General features: G+C 57.4%; 5 protein-coding genes across 5 annotated transcripts; 1 reads left to right on the forward strand and 4 right to left on the reverse strand.

The window, feature by feature from the left end:
- Window positions 1-822: 822 nt before the first annotated feature.
- IUM83_18266 (Tubby C-terminal-like domain) lies at window positions 823-1467 on the forward strand (the record flags this gene model as incomplete). The annotated part of the gene is made up of 1 exon (XM_067943256.1): window positions 823-1467. One exon carries the CDS (start codon window positions 823-825, stop codon window positions 1465-1467), a length of 645 nt encoding a protein of 214 aa, XP_067785883.1.
- A 294-nt stretch (window positions 1468-1761) lies between these two features.
- On the reverse strand, window positions 1762-3876 carry IUM83_18267 (uncharacterized protein; the record flags this gene model as incomplete). The annotated part of the gene is made up of 1 exon (XM_067943257.1): window positions 1762-3876. One exon carries the CDS (start codon window positions 3874-3876, stop codon window positions 1762-1764), a length of 2115 nt encoding a protein of 704 aa, XP_067785882.1.
- An 835-nt stretch (window positions 3877-4711) lies between these two features.
- IUM83_18268 (putative atp-dependent rna helicase dhx36-like) lies at window positions 4712-5188 on the reverse strand (the record flags this gene model as incomplete). Its single annotated transcript, XM_067943258.1, has 1 exon — window positions 4712-5188. The coding sequence occupies one exon, from the start codon at window positions 5186-5188 to the stop codon at window positions 4712-4714; it is 477 nt and encodes a 158-aa protein (XP_067785889.1).
- Window positions 5189-8445: 3257 nt separating this feature from the next.
- Window positions 8446-9673, reverse strand: IUM83_18269 (Enzymatic Polyprotein; the record flags this gene model as incomplete). Its single annotated transcript, XM_067943259.1, has 2 exons — window positions 8446-8981; window positions 9217-9673. 2 exons carry the CDS (start codon window positions 9671-9673, stop codon window positions 8446-8448), a joined length of 993 nt encoding a protein of 330 aa, XP_067785888.1.
- Window positions 9674-9807: 134 nt separating this feature from the next.
- IUM83_18270 (Gag-pol fusion protein) lies at window positions 9808-11154 on the reverse strand (the record flags this gene model as incomplete). Its single annotated transcript, XM_067943260.1, has 1 exon — window positions 9808-11154. One exon carries the CDS (start codon window positions 11152-11154, stop codon window positions 9808-9810), a length of 1347 nt encoding a protein of 448 aa, XP_067785934.1.
- Between the last annotated feature and the right edge of the window lie 7431 nt (window positions 11155-18585).

The raw sequence follows: 18585 nt of genomic DNA on the forward strand, positions 1-18585 counted from the left end.
ATGTGCATGGTTTCAGGGATGTTGCCCTTATCTATTTAGTAAATGCTGCATTTTCGACTGCGCTAGCAAGCCCGGCACGCTCTGTCACACAGTATCCTGGCCAACAGAGCTGTACACATACTGGTAGGTGCAAGGCAGATTTCCCTGTGACAGGCACCGAGCATTTGCCACTGGGCCTCCAGTGGGGCTGCAGCTCCGTCGGCTTGACCATGAAAATCCAGGCCGCCGATCTGCGCGGCGTGCAGGTTGCCAAGCCGAGCCGTGCGACTCCGCGCGTTGGCCACGGCGAGCAACGTTCGCATGAAGCAGCCGCCGGCAATGCAGCCACGCGACTAGCGAGTGAGTCTAATCGGTGCTTGCGCTTCGCGATTAATGCACTCAAATTTTGCAGACATTCGGACGCCGAGATAGTAGACTTTGGAGCTGCCCGCTTACGTGAACGCCCCCGAATTTCTTGGCCCTTACAGCGACCTTGTCCTGCAGGGTGAATGGCTCAGCACTGGCCAGTGATCGAGAACGCAGCGGAAGCCAATGCTTCGATCGGCTCCCTGTCCCCGCCGCGGTGCAGGTGACAATCCGCTTTCAGGCGGTAATGTACACCCGCAATCCCTCCATTTGCCAGGTGCGTCGCCCCTTCCTCTGTCGGACAGAGCAAAGCTCCAGCTGAATTCCTTGGCATTTCAAACCCGGCTGTTATCTCATTAGCCGGTGTAGCCCAACATCTGATCGAGCGGGAGACGGCCGATCGCATCGAGCCTCCATTCTTCAAAACTACCTCGAGTGCTCAAAGCTTTTGTCGATACCAATTCCAGTCCACCGACAATGGGCTGCGCCTCGTCTTCTGCGATCCCGAAGCTGCCGGAAGCGCAGCAGCTCGCCCCCGTTGAAGCAGAGCTCTGCGCCCAGGCCATGACGACACTCCGCCTGCGCGACCGCTTCTGGGACTTCGCGAGCGGGGAGGACTTTGTCATCTGCGACGCCGAGTGGGGGCAGGACGTCTTCAGAATGCAACCCACGACGTCCGCCATGAAGACTCTCCGCGACCCTCGCCGCAAGCCGCTGGTGCACATTAAGCGCGAGCTCGTGGCCCCCGTGCCCACCTACAACGTATACGACGCCAAGGCGTCGGCCGCCAAGCTCTTCTCCATCAAGGCTTTGCCAGAGCTCAATGTGGAGTTCCAGGGTCCGACCACGGGCGAAAAATGCAGGATTGGGCTGACCGGAAGCTGGGCCAAGCGTCAGGCATCCATCTGGATGGAGCATGGCCGCAAGGGCTCGCGAACGACCATCGGCCGCGTTTTCCGTCCGTCAAGCAGCCGAAGCTCCGTTGGCACCACGCGCAGCTCCTTCTTGTCAAGTGGCCAGCCAGACGACGAATACTTCCTCGCCATTATGGGCGGCGTCGACATGGCGCTGATGGTGCTCATCTGCATCGCTCTCGAGCAGGCTCACAGCGAAGAGTGGTAAGGCGGCCACATCGCCCAGTTCGTCGTAGTCAGGATCTCTGTAGCGAGACGCAAGAAAACACTATTTATCGAGAACAACCCCACAAGAACAGCGGCGATAGCATGTATGCACGCAGCAATCTTGAATCCAATTTAGCTTTGCTCACTGAGCCGCCTAACTTTGCTTGAATATCCGTAGTGACGACAAAGCCTAAGTTATCAATCAAACCTCGACCTCCAGCAAGAACTCAACAGCGTATGATTCGCCAAACCTTTTCTTGATTCATCTCTGCCGGACTCCACAAGCTGCTGTTTTCTATTGTAAAGCTGCATCTTGAACGATCGTTCGGATCACCTCATTGTGCGGGTAGCGCTTTTCTAGATTGAGCCGAGTGTGCTGCTCACGCACCTGGTCGAATTGCTCGAGGCGGAGGAAGCTCATCAGATAGCGCTCATAGAACTCCTCCCGAAGCTTCCAGCGGGTATTTGACGGCAATTTGTCAAGAAGCTTTTTACCGACGCGAGCGTTCACGTCGAATAGCCCGCGTACTTCGTTAGCCTCCATCATCTTCACAACGGAGTTAATAGGCACACGAGCTACCCCAAGGTCGAGCAAGTAATCCACTAAGAGCTCGCACTCCTCGTCCCACCGATGCTCGACGCACTCTTCAAGCAGCAAATGCACCAGGAAACCCTGGCCACTCAACACTGATGAACGCTCGGCCCAAAATTTCAGCGAGTTTTCCACAGCTACGCGCGGGGGTAGCTTTTTTTGCTTCATGTCATACTCAAGCAATGCTATCACAGCAAGACGCAACGCCACAGCACCACCCTTCGAGCGCGTGGCTTCCATTAGGTCTAGCACCTGCGTGAGAGATGGCGCTGAATGGCGATGCTTAAGCATCTCCCATAGCATCATGTTCAGCAGCTCGGCCTCGGCATCCTTATGCAGCGTGGGGAGGTTAGATGTCAGCACCGCGTCAGCTAGGCGCACATCGGCGGTTGTGTCGCTCAGGAAAATTGTCGCCTCGTACTCCTTTCGTTCATCCAACAGCGCCTTGACGTTCGAGTATTCGTCGTCGTAACTGGCCCAGCAGAAACGCATCATGTCTAGAGCAGTCGAATCTGTACCCCGACAGGCCGCACGCAACGCGTGGCGGAAACTCATTTGGTACTCAGGTATGCGGTGCCGCGGATAACTTTTAAATACTTGAAGCGCGCAGTCCGGGCGGTCCATATTCAAGCTCACCTTAATCAGTGCGCTCCACAAGTCAGGCTTCAAAATGTATTCACCATCCTCTTCCAGTAATCGCACGAGGTGGATCGCAGTCAGCAACTCGCGTTCATCTCGTTTCTTATCGCGCAAATTCGCTCGAATCGCGAGTTCATAGCAACCCAACGGGATCACGGCGGCAGGGGAGTGCTCGGTGATCGTGTCAATCGCGCGCCGCGCCAACTCGCCATTCTTCTCGCTGAAGCAAGCGTGGAGAATCAATTGGAGGTTGGGAACAGTACTGCAGATCCTCTCTAGTTGGCGCTCGTCATCTTCGAAGAGCCGCACGATTTTCTTCGACTGCTTCAGAGCGGCCAGTGAGCGAAGGTAGCACGAGTACACGGCGCGTGGCAGCTGCGTAACCGCATCAATCGCTGCCGTCTTGCTCTCTGCCTTGCCTTCGCTCTCGTCGCCTTGATCACTGAATCCGTTGCCCGGCACTTTAGCAGCCTCACGAAGTTGGTGCTCTTGCAGCCACACACTCCTGTCTCGGTCGTACGCCTCGAAGAACGCCACCGCCATCTCGTGCTCGTTCAAACTGTAGAAGGCCTTGATGAGGTTGCCCACCACGAGCGCCTCATTGGCGACCACCACGTCATCCGCCCCCGTGGAGCCCACGAACATGGCGCGCGTGGAGATGCCGGCCGAGAGCTGCGCGAAGACGTCGGCGGGCACGATCTGCATGAACCAGGGGCGGTCGTCGCCCGCGTCCTTCGCGGTCGCCAGGCGCACGCGCAATTGCCCCTTTTCCCTGTCCAGGACGAACGGCCGGCACTGCGAGACGACCTGCCAGGTGTTCAGCAGCTGCTTGGCCGTGGGCGCGTTCTTGACCTTCTGCGAGAAGCGGCCGAGCGCGTTGCCGGCGGCTCTGCGCTTGCTCGCGTCCAGCGCGCTCTGGAACGTGGGGAGCGCGGCGTCGGCAGGCGGCTGCGGCCTCAGCACGCGCTTGGCCGCCAGGCGGCTGGACGGCCGAGGCGAATGGCGCTCGGGCTGGGGCGAGGGAGGAGGAGGAGGCGGAGGCGCGGGCTGCGCGGCGCTGTCGGGGCTGCTGGCGTGGGGGCCCAGTCCCAGCCAGGACACGAAGTCGGACGCGCGGCTCCAGATCAGCCGCTGCGACTGCCGGGACGCAGGCGGCGGCGCACGACGAGAGCGCAGCATCTTCTTCTACTTGGTGGCGCAAATGCTGTGGAGCTGTGGAGCGCACGAACGGTACCGCGCTTTTGGTACGGTACAGTGTGCCAGTGCGAGACGGACGCGACTACTTCAACGTGCACTTGCAGCTCGGCGTGACTTACCCCTGCTGTTTGGCCAGCTGCGCTGTCGCTAATGGTGCCTTCAACTTGGGCCTGATGCCTTGGATCGTCGAGGTGCTGCTGGCGACGGCTGGTGTAACATCTTGGGTCAGCGATGACTGCGCTGGCGGATAAGTTGGTTTTGACAGCTTTTCGGCGTGGGGATGAAGGAACAGACAGACCTTAGTGCTCTCTCGGGTGAGCGCCGATCGACGAGCCAAGCGCCACAGGCGGAACTCGAGAGCGCGCCGCAGCCGTCGGGGCATCACCGACGTGGAGGGGTTCTGCACATAATGCTACATCGCGCTGCTGTTGGTTGTCGTCCGCCCTGGAGTGGTGCTTCGCGAATGCAGCAGGAGAGGGTCGACATTGGTGGAGTGAATTCCTGCACGGGGACCAGGACTCGGTCTTTCGGGCACCGTGACTGAACGGCAGCAGCTACGACGACGAGCTCTCCGAATGCAGAGAGGGGGAAGGAACACCCTACAGCACTACGAGAAACGGACAACAAAAGGACGAACGACAGCGGGTACGCGCCAGACAAGCGAAATATATTCTTCCAGGATAAAAAGTTATGCTCTACGTCGCAGCAGGAGGAAATCTTCCGTCGGTGCTGCAGCGCCGAGGCACGGTAGCCGGCCTACGACGACGCGCCGGGAACGGGGGCCGGCTGGACGGTGGGATTGACGATTGGACGCTGCTTAAAGCATGGCGTAGACGATGGCTGACAAGAGCGCGAAGGCCGTGGGCGCCACAGTGGACGCGCTGCTGCTGGCGCTGGCACTGGCACTGGCATCGGCCGACGCGCTGGTGGCGGCCCCAACAGAGCCGCTGCTCGTGGCGCTGCTTGTGGTGGCGGTGCTAGACGAGCTGGTCGATGAAGCGCTGGGGGCCTCCGTGGTGGCGCGCGTCGGCTGCGGCTGGATGTCGAACTCGCTGTTGTCCGACGTTTCGCCCGCCGCGACCGTGGAGCTGGAGCTGCCCGAGCCGGTCGAGGACGAGGCCATGGCGACCGCCTTCACGAACTTGAGCCCCTCGTCGTTGTTGGCCTCGGCAGCCTTGATCACCTTGAGCTCGGCGATCGTCGCCTCGAGCTTGGAGATCTCGTCGTCGATGGCGGAGGCCGAGACGGCCGCGGCGAAGGCGGCGGCGAGGAAGACGCAGCTGAGGACACGCATGGCAGCGGAGGGATCGACGAGCTTCGCGGAGAAATCTGTTGTGGGCGCCGCGCGAGGGAGGGCCAAAGGGAGCACGGGGTCCGATTGGCAATCGCCGATTGCGCCGGACAAGCAACACCGTCGTCGCGTCGCGAAGGCCATGACACGCATCGCCGCGTGAGTAACTGCGGCTATGAACACTTGCCTGTTGCCCTGCAACGAGGGAAGCGTCTGCGCCCCAGTACAGTACTACAGTGTACTGTATGGGACACCGTGCTGCTGACTTGGGCTTGTCTTCGGCGGCGATCAGGACGAGGATCACCCAGCAAAACTAATTCCGCTTTCTTCGCCCGAGGCGTCCAGGAAGTGGGGACGGACAATGGAAAGACAGCTCCAGCCTCGCGGGCGATCAGTTTTCAACGCCGCGCTAGGTCACCGTCGGTTGCCGCTGTGGCAGGCGTGGGTCGCTCGAGTATCACTGTCGTTCCACAACGGCGCGGGCGCGAGCGCACCGATCCAACCAACGCCTGCATTGTTCTAGGGAGGCTCCTGGGTTCTATGAGATGGCCGCATCGACCCCAATTCTATACATACCCTGGTTGTCACCTGGGTGACAACCAGGGATTAGTAGTAGCAGTAAGTATTATGCTTTGCAATGCGTTTGTCGTTTTCACCTAGTGATTTGCCCGAGTTACCAGTATAATATCTGGTGCCCGATATAAAAACAGATGGCCACTAACTCGACCAAGTTATTTTCACCAGCCTCGATCTCGATCTCGATTTACGCTATCTGTGGTCGAATTGCCGATCCAAAAACGCCATTCGGGCCGATTTATTTTAAATCGCGATAGCTGTGTACGGATTATAATGCCGCGCTTTATATATATAAAATATGCAACTGGACACTTACATCTGGACACTTGACGAGTGGTCGGCAGATCGCGCTGCTGATCTGTCGAAGCACCGCAGTTTCCGAAAACCTTCACCTTGCACAAGTGCAGCATGTACTCTCTCGACTACCGTTGGCGAGCCGTTTTTCTTATGCATGTGTATGGAATATGTATGCAGTATGTTAGCGATATATTTGGGCCTAACGTGCGAACACTGCAACGTTGGTACAAGTTGTTTTTGACCGATGGTGTGGTTGATGAAGGAGATCGAACTAATCGCTCGTCGCGTTGGCCGAACGACGTGGTAACCCGTGTTCGAAAGTACGTGAAAGTCCACCCTACATTTTATCTAGAGGAGCTACAGCAGTTCATACGAAACGCTTTTCCTAAAGTAATATGGTAGCGTAGTATCAACATGTGGTCTTACATGGCGGGGAGCTGCTCGCGCGACAGACAATCGGAAAGCCCAGCGATACAGGAGTCGCTAGTGCACTCACAGACGAAGCTAACGAGCCGTTAAACACGTCCAACAGAGCCGTACCGGAGCAGCAGTAGCCGGCGACGCTACCTCGGTGTCCTAAGAACCAACGATGCGCCCGTTATGTTAAGTAGGAAGAGGTGGTGCGACTTACCTACGCCTGGAGGTCGATTTACTACCGTCTCGCATTTTTATGTCTTCGAATTATTTTATCTCAGAGATCGATCTAAGCCGCGAAAAAATATCTGCAAACCACAATAGTATTACCGTAACAAGGGGTAGTAGTTGTAATACTATTACGAGTACTCCACTACTACGCAGGGCTGCTCGGCCTAGCTAGTGCTTGATATTGTCATACAGAGGGCTTCCAAGGGGTTTCCTTTACGCAGGGCTGATCCAACGTGTGAACGAGATCTCACACATCGTCGATAGTACCTTCTTCCCGCGAATGCCGAACCGACAAGAGCACACCGAGACCAGACACCGGAGATACTGGAGGTGACGAGGGCATAGTCGGAATGAGGCTAGTCGCAGGTAGTTTGCCCTTCGCGGAAGATGTCTTCCTCTTCTTTAATGTCGTTGTGTTGGCGACGGTACACGTCTCGCGGCGCTTAGGAATGCGCTCATCGGCCGAGGAAATGCCATCTTCAGGGAGGTCAGGCGAAGGTGCGAAGTCGGAGTCCAGATATTGCTAGACGGTGCGCTTAATCGTGAAGGGAAAGCATTTTGGCACAAAATATAGTAAAGTCAGTAATAACACTAAATAATATACTAGAACACTTTCCATGTTCGGCATTTTCTGGTCAAAGACTGGGTCTTTTACTGGGACCGGGTATAAACCCACCGGGATACCCGGTAGATGGTGAAATATCCCTAACTGCGGGAATAAGTTGTGCCGGTCCTCTTATCTTGCCCGAACCGCTGGGCAGGTCGTATACTCACGCTGCGAGGTCGCTCGTGAGCTTCGTAGTCTCAACACAGTACTGGCCGTCAGAGATCCACTTGATCTCCCCCTGCCGGAACGCCCGCCTCGTGCGTTCGTTCCAATTTTATTAAGAGATTCGTCAATAACCTCAATAGAGCTAGCAAATGCCAACACTATACTCGTTCTCGTCCTCGTACAACCACTCGCACGCGTTCAAGTAGCACGCCGACTGTCCCCAGATCCCGCGCGTGACGCTTCTGAAACACCCCCGGACCTCAGTGTCCGCCGTTGCTTCTACCCACGTCGTACCCCGCCTGGAACCCACTCGTCGCACTGCTTGCTGCCGCACTCGTAGCCCACAGTGGCGTCTCCACCACCACACTCGTTCTCAGTTGCTCTCGACTCGGGGAGCTCTCTCTCCACCTCGTCCAATCCGTAAGAGGGGCGCTCACTTCGCTGTCGCCCTCCCTTGTCCGATTCAGAAGTGATCCTTCACCTCGACTCGTCCGATTTGTAAGTAGGGCGCTCACTTCGCCGTCGCTCGTCCAATTCGTAAGTGGAGCGCTCACTACGCCTTCGCCCGTCCAATTCGCAAGTGGAGCGCTCACTACGCCGTCGCCCGTCCAATTCGCAAGTGGAGCGCTCACTACGCCGTCGCCCGTCCAATTCGCAAGTGGGGCGCTCACTACGCCGTCACCCTCACTCGTCCGCACGTTTACTCAACCGACCGCATGGAGGTACTTCAACGCGCTCGGCTGCACGGCGGCCGCGCTCTCCACCAATGCGCGTCCTCCGATCGTGCCATTCGCACGTCTGATTCTCCTCAGCGTTCCCGCAACGCATCCCCAACAAACTCGCTCTCTGGTCGTCGTGCTCGCTGCACTCTTCGCGCACGTCGCGTTCGTCAAGCACGTCGCGTTCACCGCGCACATGACGTCCATCTCGTACATGTGCCTGCTGAAGGCCCACCCGTAGACCTCCACTGTTACACGCCTTCATCCACCCCAGAGTCTTCCACGACTCTGTCGGCTTGAAACAACGCGTCGTACTCCTCGACTGATACCCATCGACTTCGATCATTTGCACGCGGGTTTCGTCGTCGCTGCTCCGTTGTTCGCACAGGCCTGAGCTCATACTCGAGCACATATTGGCCTGCTCGATTCCTGCGTCGTCGTCTCCGAAGTTCCACCAAGAGCTCGTGCGATCTCCACCGCACCTTCGGACTCGCCATTGGTCGTTCACGTCGCTTCTTGCCGATTGCCGCAATCGCTGTCTGGACAGGAGCCGCCGCTGCTGGAGCAGTTGTCTCTGGTGTCGCACCATCCGCCCGCCGTCCGACTGCATTCTCGTAGTTCAGCTGTATCTCGATATCTGCCGCCGTCCGCTGTAATGATACCACCGGGTAGTGGTAAGATACCAGGAACGACACGTGCACAATGTGCCGCTCCGGCTCACCCGTCACGTCCTCGCGCTCAACCAAGTAGTTGTCGTATCCCACTGGCTCGACCACACGCATCGGGCCTAACCATTGATGTACGAATTTAGACGCCTTAGGCCCACGTGGAGGCTTAAACATCCAAACACGATCTCCGGAACTGATCGTCCGTCTATTCCGCACTTTCCTGTTGTAATACTTGGCTTTGTCGCTCTTGCTCGCGCGTCCTAGCCACCTCTGCACACCGTCTGCCGCTTTCCATCGCCGCCAACAACTGTCGGTGGTATGCCATCACCTCACCGGCCTCGCTAACACTCGTACTTCTCATTAACTCGTTAGGGCTTCTCAATCTTCTGCCCATCATGAGCTCGTTCGGTGACAGTCTGACTGTCGAATGCTGTCCAGAATTATACGCATAGACCGCAAAGTCCACCCATACATCCCAGTCTCGCTGCGCGTCCTCATTCATGTATGTCGCAACGCAATCCTTCCATGTCCTATGGAACCGCTCAACTAATCCGATCATCTGAGGCCTGTACGGCACCGGGTTGATCTGCTGCGCCTGGAGCAGGATAACCAGCTCCTCGATCACCTTGCCCGTCAATTCTGGAGTCCCATCTGTCAACAACTCGCGAAAAGGTCCGAACTTGAGGACCACGTGCTTCATCAGGAACTCGGCCACGTTCTCGGCCGTATGCTGCTTCACCGTCACGGCCACAGCGTAGCGCGTCACGTACTCCAGTGCCGCAATCACGTAGCGCTGACCGCCATCACTCATCGGCAAAGGCCCTGCAACATCCAGCGCCCACCGGTCGCCTACGTCGCCGCCTCTGATACTTCGGAGCGGAGGCACTATCTCACGTGGCCTCGCTTTCCTGCTTCCGCACTCCTGACAGCCGCGTACCCATTGTTTCACCTCTTGGAGTAGCCCTGGCCACTAATATACTTGGGCGATCCGTGCGTGGGTAGGGGAGCTCTCAAGTGCCCTGCCCACACGGAATCGTGGCTCTCCTTAAAGACAATCGCCCATAGCTCCGGTGGTAACACCACACGTCGTCCATTCGCGGTGTTGATCAGCACCAAGCCGTGCCGTGTCTCAATCTTCATGCTCTTGTACTCGCCCGCGCTCACCAGTCGCTGCACTAGCCTACTCCGTTTCTGTGCTGTCACGATGTTCTCGTCCGTCAGCTGGAGTGTCTGCACGCCCACGCGCTGCTCGTTGTTCTCGTTCACTGACGTCACCTGCCGTTCGTTGGCATGCATCGCCGTCGATGTCTTGGTTGCAACGCCGTCACCGCCAAGTATGGGTCCTACTCGTGGTGCTTCATCTCCTGTCATATTCCGTGGCGTCGTCGTCATTTGCTGCCGTCGTCCGCTTCGTTGTACGGCACCACCGTCGTCCGTCTTGGCCATGTGCGGCCTTGTGCCGCTCGTCATCGTCGTGCCGCTCATCACCTCCGTGCCGTTCGTCGCATCCGTCGCTGCTCGTGGTGCCCGGATATCGCTGTCCGTGCCCCCCACGTCCTGCCGAACACCAGTCGTGGTCGTGTCTATGCTGCGTTCTGCGCGCCGCGGTATTCCGCGTGCTCCCTTCGTCGCCTCACTGCTCGGCGCGGCGTTCGCGTTCAAGACCGCCTTCTCGTCGGCCACCATGAACTGCACTTCCCGCGATTCCGCCGGCGTTCTCTTCAGTGCCTCTCGTCTCGACATGGGCGTCCTCGGAGTCCTCGCCGTCGTCAACGTTGCTGCCTCCACCGTCTCGCGTTTCGCGTTTGACTCGACGGAGCCGTGCTTGCGCTGTTTCGTCGTCCCGGATGATGGTTGTGTTGCAGTCGCCACTGCGATGGCTTGCTCAGCGTCACCCCCACCAGTATGCCGTCCTTTGTCATCACGCCGTGTTGCTGCATCATAGTTCTGCTGCCCGTCGCTCTCGTTACCACCGACCACATTGCTAGCCCACGTCACTCGCCTCCGTCGTGGTAACTGGTCACGCTCGTCGTCCGCGTCGCGCAGTTTGGAGTCGCCGCCGTACACGATCACCACTGCATCAGCTTCGTGTCGGTCGTCGTCTCCGCGCTGGCCGCTGTCTCCGCAGTGCTCCTCGTCGACACGCTGGTCATCGTCCTCGCGCTGGCCGTCGTCACCGCCCTCAAGTGGCTGTCCGCCGCCTGCTTCAGATACAAGCCCTCGTGGCTGGGGTCGCCCGCGCACTGCACCTCCGTCGTGCACGTCGAGCAGGTCGCCGCGGCTGTTCTTCATTCTCGCCGTCTTCTCACTGTCTCGCGGCTCCGCCGTTACTTGTTCAGTCTGGTGCTCGTCCCGGGCAGAGTCGACCGCCTTATCCGTGCTTTTCGCTATTTTGTCCGCGGTGCCTGCTGATGCTGCGGCCGCTCGCCGCTTGGCCTTTCGCCGTCTTCCAATCGCTGCTAACACCGTAGCAGTTGTCGGTGCTCGCGACAATGCATCAGCGACCACGTTCGTCGCTCCCGGCCGATATTGCACATCGAAATCAAACTCCTGCATAGTCAACGCCCACCTGTAGTGGGTCTAACTTGACTCACTACTTTAGCTTACACGTTGCGCAACGTGTATGAGGAAGCGTAAGTACTTAGTAATTACTTAGGTTAATTATATTTGAATACACAAATATAAGTTAAGTAACAAAAGGATTCCAAGTGACTTAGATTAGGTAAAATGAGAACTGTATTGTTTGTAAATTGATCTTCCTCTAAAAGCTGCTAAAAACTGTTTATCATCTATGAAAGGGTTGGCAGCGGCTGGCTGTCAGAGCCCCGCTAATATGCATGTCTCTGATTGGTAGAAAGATGCTGCTTTCTACCAATAGGATCTTTGGGTATGTGTGGACCACTCATTGTGGTGGTCCACTTCAATGTATCCATCGGTGTGTCTTACACCAATGTGAGGAAGTATCCAAAACGTTTAACAGATAACCTATCTGTTAAATTCACAAGTGGCTTGCAGCCACTTGTACGTGTAACCCCGTTACACCATCCCCCCCTTAAGGTTAGACGCGCGGGGTCCCCGCACGTCAATCTTTGGAATTGACCATTCGTCAATTCTCCGCGTTTGGAGAAGAAATCCGCGCTCATTCAACGATGAGCGCGCCTCAGAAGAAGTCCGCAAAGTCGATGGGGAGTCATCTCTCCATCGACGACTACTTCGAACGCCAGAAGGCGAAGTGCGGTGACGTCGTCGACTTCGACGACGACGATGAAGACATGGAGGGCGAGGAGGACTCGCCCTCAAAGCGTAAAGACTCAGTGTCGAGCGAATCGCTCGACCCTCACGCCAAGAACGTTCGCCCGCGTGAAGGGGACGAATCGGACGCTTCGAGTTCGAAGCGTTCGCGTACTGAGAGCGATACCCCACTCGCTTCCGCTGGGGCTCTCAGTACTCCGCGCGCTGCGCCTGCAGCGCGCGATCCATGGATGCCGTCCGCGTCCGAGATCGCGGACCGGTTTGGGAACTCGGTACCTCCGAATGAGGTGCCGCTGTACGTATGCAGCGCCATCAAAGATGACGCTGTGGCTGCCGAGCTGCACTTTGATGCGTTTCCGCATCAAAGGCGCGATTACTACATCGGACTCTTTCATGAGCTCCGATGGTTTCAAAGCAAGAAGACCTCTTCTCGCAGCAAAGTGCCCGAGTGGCAGGCACTTTGTCAAAGCTGGAACGCCTTTGTTGAGAACTTCAACAAGAGGCCGAGTGCTTACCGTGATCGGATTAAGCAAGCGCGTGATCGCTTCGAGACGTACTCGAAGCGTGGAAAGCTGGAGCAACTTCATGTTGCTGCTGAGGAGGCAAATGTGCCGTGCGCTGTGCCCGAGGGCTTTCAGTGCACGAAGTGCTTTCCAGGCACGGTCCGCTTGAGCGACCGCGACTTGAACGGGTACACGTCGTTCCGTGTGCCCGAGAGTCTCAAAGAGCTCCGTGCTAAGTTCTTAGCACGTGAGGGTTCGGGCGCTAGCGATGATCGCAGCGCTCGTGTTACTTCCGCTGCGCCAGCGCGTACTGCTCTTCGTACGCCCTCACCATTTCCGGAACGTCCTCCAGCAAGACGTTCCGCGGCTCCCATGTATCTCGATGGGGAGGAAATCCTCTCCAACGAATACGAAAACGAGCCCCTTGAGGGTTCGTTTTCGGGATACTGTGGTCAACAATCCGCTCAACAATCCAGCGGGTTGAGCCGCGGGCGTCACGGATCGGCGGTGGCGGGGGTGGGAACACGCCCCGGGTATGATCAGCCCCGGGCTGATCAGTATGCGCCTCTCCACGACCGGGTGACCGTCGTGGAGCGTCTGCAGGGCGCTGAGTTCGCCGCCCTAAAACAGGAGCTGGCGAACCAGAAGGCCCAAGTCGCGGCGGTCTCGCAGACCGCCTCGAATATCCAGGTCGAGTTGGGGACCCAGATGAAGGGGTTGCTCCAGCGCGTCCGCGCGCTGGAGGAGAGGTTGCTCGTCGCCGAGGCCAAGTCCTCCGCTTCTGCCTCGGCTCCTGCCGAGGCTTCGGGTCAGCCGAGCTAGATGGCTCGTGCTGCCGGTATGGCTTCAGCCGTCCGACGTAAAAGGTCGGATGGAGGCGCATGCTAGACGGTATGTCTAGCGTGTATGCGTTGCCGTGCCGTGCCAACACAGTGAACGGCCCGATGAAGCGCGGAGCAAGCTTGCTTGCTCCGAAATCCGAAACTGCATGTCTAGGCAGGTTTTGTGTAGCTAACAAAACTAATGAACCAACTTTAAATTCATTTGTGTTGCCTCTGCCCGCATTGTCTGCGTTCAGCTTCTGTTGATCAACAGAAGCTGCTATTGTGTCTTGGACAAACCGAATCACGGCTTGTCTTTTGGTGATGAAACTGATTGCATCCGAGCTGAAGTCATTCAGCTCGCTCTCCGCTAGAGGCCCGGCCTCTGCGTGGTTCTTTGCGGTGTCTGCGCCCTGCGCAGACCCGTGGTCGTTGGCCATGTTGTTGGGGGAGTCTGCGCCCTGCGCAGACTCATGTGGTTTGTCCATTGTTGCAGCTGACACTGTGCAAGTGTCAGCGGTTTTCTGCGGCCGCTGTATTGCAGTCGTAGATCCTCCCCCACTTAAAGTGGGAGCTATCACTCCGAGTAAACTCGGTAGACGTGGATGCCGCATGGCATTCACGTAGAACGGTGTATGCCCGGTCGAGGCATGCACTGAGTTGTTGATGGCAAACTCTGCCATCGATAAGCACTCGCTCCAGTATTGGAACGAGTGAGCGTAGCTCTTCAACATATCGACGAGCACGCGATTCACGCGCTCGGTTTGACCGTCCGTCTGCGGATGATCCGCAGTCGACATGGAAAGCTGGCTCCCAAGAAGTGTAAACACTTCTTGCCACAGGTGCGCTGTGAAGCGCGGGTCTCTGTCCGACACGATGTCGGACGGCATGCCATGGTGTTTGAACACCATGTCGACGAGCAGACGGGCCGTCTGCTTCGCGGTCACCTCTGCTGGCACCGCAGCAAGATGTACCATCTTGCTGAAACGGTCTACAAAGACCACAACACCGGTGTTCTCTCCGCTGTCCGGGGGAAGACCAAAGATGAAGTCCAAAGACATGGACTTCCAACACTCCAACGGAGTCGGTAGTGATTGTAACGGAGCCTGCGCGAATGGCGCAGGTTTTACGCGTTGGCATACCTCGCAAGCACGGATGTACTTGCGCACCCAATTATACTGGTGGTGCCAGTAGAAGTCGCGCGTGAGAAGGACGTATGTCTTCTCACGTCCGAGATGTCCCGCAGTCGGGGCATCATGGTATTCGTACATGATCCTGAGTCGCAGGTCATGGTCATTTGGTACGACAACGCGATCCGCGTTGTCGTCGACTGCATTGTAAAGCAGTAGTCCGTCGTGCACCCGATATCGGTGTGCACGCGCACGAAGGTGTTTGGGCAACTTCTGACGAGCCTTGTCAGAAGGCGCTGTGCCATAGGCCAGCAAGAGCTTCGCGTCCGCGTCGTGCGCGTACGCGGCCTTCACATCATCCAACAGAGATGATGTGGGTTTGCTCGATCGCATGGCGTCAATGGCATTGACGTCAACAGCTTCTGCATAGTCCGGCCGACGTGATAACGCGTCGGCCACCACGTTCAATCTTCCGGGTTTGTATTCGACCCGGAAGTTATACTCCGCAAAGAATGAGAGCCATCTCGCCATTCTTTGTGAAATGTGTGGTGACTTCACTGCGGTGCGCAGTGAAGCATGGTCGGTGTAGACCACAAATGGTCTACTCCCAAGCAAGTACACTCGGAACTTTGCGAGTGCATACTTCATGGCAAGGAGTTCCTTGTCATGCACCGGATAGTTGCGCTCAGCTGGCTTCAGCTGACGCGATTGGTAGTAGACGACACGATCACGGCCCTCGTGATCGTGCTGCATTAACGCGCATCCGATCGCGAAATCGGATGCGTCACACACTACGTGAAATGGGCGATCTTGGTCAGCCACTGCCAAGATCGGCGCCTCAGTCAAGCCCCGCTTGACTGCATCAAATGCCTTTTGGCAATCGGGTGTCCAATTCCACACAGCTTCTTTCTTAAGAAGCTGTGACAGCGGGCGGATCTTGCCCGCATAGTCCTCCACGTACTTGCACAAGTACGTGGCCAAGGAACTGCCTCAGTTCCTTGACACTTGAAGGCGTTGGCCATTCGTTAATCACTCTGACCTTTTCTGGGTCAGGGCGGACACCATTCTTCCCTATGAGACACCCGAGGACGGGTATCTCGCTCGCCCCGAAGATACACTTCTTCAGGTTCGCGTAGAGCTTATGCTTTCGCATAAGCTCAAGTAGCTGCCGGAGATGCACCCTGTGCATCTCTACGTCGGTCTTCCCGTCCACAGCCCGGCTGTGGATGAATACATCATCGAAGTAGCTCGGTGCGAAGTCGCGCACCGAGCGCAACAAGTGCGTCACGCACCTGTTGAAAGTCGCAGGGGCGTTCTTAAGCCCCTGTGGCATTACTAGCCATTCCCAGAGCATGCCGCTTGGCGTGCTCACTGCCGTGAGAGGGATATCGCTCTCACGCATTAGGATTTGATAAAATCCGTCTCGCAAGTCGAGAGCACTGTGAACGGTGCTCCCAGCCATCGAATCGATGATAACATCTTTTCGCGGTATCGGCGTCTGCGCCGGTACCGTCGCATCGTTCAGCTTGTTGTAGGCATGAACGATGCGCCATCCGCCCTGTGGCTTTTTGACACAGAACGTCGGAGCACTGTGCGGGGACTTTGATTCCCGCACTTGTCCTGCTTTACGACGACTTTCAAAGAAGTCGTCGATCGCTTTCACTTGCTCTCGCGGCAGTGGCCACTGCCGCGTGACACAGTACTTCGTGCCCGGCACGAGATCAATCTCGTGCTGAATGCCCTTATCCTGCGGAAGCTCCGCAGGAATGTCTTCCGGGAGTACGTCTTTGTACTCCCTCAGCAATTCGTAATAGGGACTCGACTTCAGCGAGTCCCAACCTTGTTCCTCGAAGCGCTCTCGCTTCGTCTTCGCACTGAGAGTGTCTTCACTCTCAGTGGTACTTCCCATGAAGAGCTGCCTCAGCTCTTCGCTCTCGCTCGCCGTTCTTTCGCTGTCCGAAAGAACGCAGACTTGCTCGATGCGTCCATCGTGCAAGTCGCGCGTGAAGCGCTTCCAGCTCATGGCTGGAAGCGAAGTCAACTCCGACGCCGTCGTCGGAGGACTAGCGAGTTCCATGTCACGATACTGGAATCCAGTATCGGTGCGCGTCAAGACGCTTAGCGTCTTGACATTCGGCGTCACCGCCGCAGTCTGCCCAGCAGACTGCTCTTGTTGCGTCTCGGTCCCGGACCGAGACTTGCGCAGCGTTTTTCGCTTGCGCCGTCTTCCTGTTGTGCGGAGCCCGGCTCCGCACAGTTGTTCTTCTTGTCCAGGCCCGGCCGTGGACAGTCGTTCGCCGGCGGACCCTGTCTGCGGGCGCGCGATATCAAGCCCGGCTTGATCGCATGGCGCTTCGTCGTGCAGCCCGGCTGCACGACAGCATGCAAATTGCGTCAGTGCGGTACGTTTGCAACCGCCCGCACTGTTTGCAGCGTCAACTCCCGGAGTTGACACGCCTTCGTCACCTCGACGCCAATCATTGGCGGAGCCCCTCATGACCGAGGGTGCGTCGGCTCCCGGTGCCGACGCGTCGTTGTCGACCTGACCGCTTCGGGTCAGGGACTGTCCCTTACACGCTTGAACGTGGGTGTTGGTTCCCGGAACCAACACATCTTTTTCTTCCGACGTCGGCAGCATTGCCGACGTGGGTCTCACTTGTGCGCGCCCTCGCGCACTTCCTGGGCACTCCGGGACAACAGCATGAAGCGCTGTCTCGACTAGTGAGCCGCGCGCACCTGCTGGTGCGCGCGCTGCGGTAACAGGGCCATCGCTCTCTGTTCCGCTATCGCGTCCGAAGCGCACGAGCGTGCGCTTCTTCCAGTCTATCACCGGATCATGCCGTGCAAGCCACGGCATGCCCATTACCACGTCGAACTTATCGTCCAGGTCCAGGACGATAAAGTGTTCGACAAACACTCGTTGTTTGTACGAGAAGCGCACGTTCACGACGCGCTTCTCGGTCTTCACGATGGCACCTGTTGCCAGTCGTATCTCCAGAAGACTTCGAGGTGTATCTACCTCCTCGAAGTCAAGTCTCGACAGGCTTCGTAGTCGAACAAAGTTGTTCGACGCGCCTGAATCTACCAAAGCTCGAAGAGAGTCACTCGCTCTCTTCGAGTAAACCTTCAAGATGACTAGGTTCGGCCTGTCATCTTGTTTGTTGCAGTGAGAGCTGGTCTCACTGGGGGCTGCAGTCCTCAGTGTCGCGTGCCCGATGTCGGCACGCGCGACTGCATTACCAGTAGGGCGCCCCGCGCCTACTGGATGTTCGCGTTTTTTGTTGGTCCGCGGCGATGCCTAGCATCGCCACGACGGCCACCTCCAGGGGCATGGGAGCTGTGCACTCCCGTGCAAAGTGACCGATCCTTCCGCAACGGAAGCATCGCACGTTACCTCCCTGCTGCTGGTAACCAGCAGTTGTTGCGCTCGAGAGGTCCATTGGTTCCGGACCTCCCGTCCTCGCTACCGGGCGCGGTTGCGGCCTCGGCACGTTCACATGCAGTTTAGCCTGCCGCAGGCTAAACTCTTCTTGCATGGCAAGAGTGATCGCAGCTTCGAGAGTACTCGGGTACTATCGGAAGAGATAGGTCTTCACAGGCCCATCTCTAAGTCCTTTCATGAACGTGACGACCTTGGTCGCCTCGTCAATCGGGTTAGTCACGATATTTGATACCAAATATCGTGCGCGCTGCGCGTAAGCATGGACATCATGCTTACCCTGCTGAAGGTCGAGGAACTCCGCCCTCGACCGGAATTCGTTTTGCGGGGGCTCAAACGCTTGTTTGAGCTCCTCCTTGAATACTTCGTACGTGCTGAAGCACATAGGATCGGAGAGTCGGCGTCCATACGCCCAACTCCTTGCGCGTCCGCCAAGGCAGGACATGGCGAACGCGACCTTCGACAGCGGGTCGACGATGCGTCGAGCCGCTATGGCTGTGTCGAGTTCGACAAGCCATCGGAGGAGAGGCTCGCCCTCTCTTCCCACGTAATTGCTTACGCTCAACTTTAATGGTTGA

This window comes from Phytophthora cinnamomi (assembly GCF_018691715.1).
Source record: "Phytophthora cinnamomi strain GKB4 chromosome Unknown Contig73, whole genome shotgun sequence".
Taxonomy (NCBI): Eukaryota; Oomycota; class Peronosporomycetes; order Peronosporales; family Peronosporaceae; genus Phytophthora; species Phytophthora cinnamomi.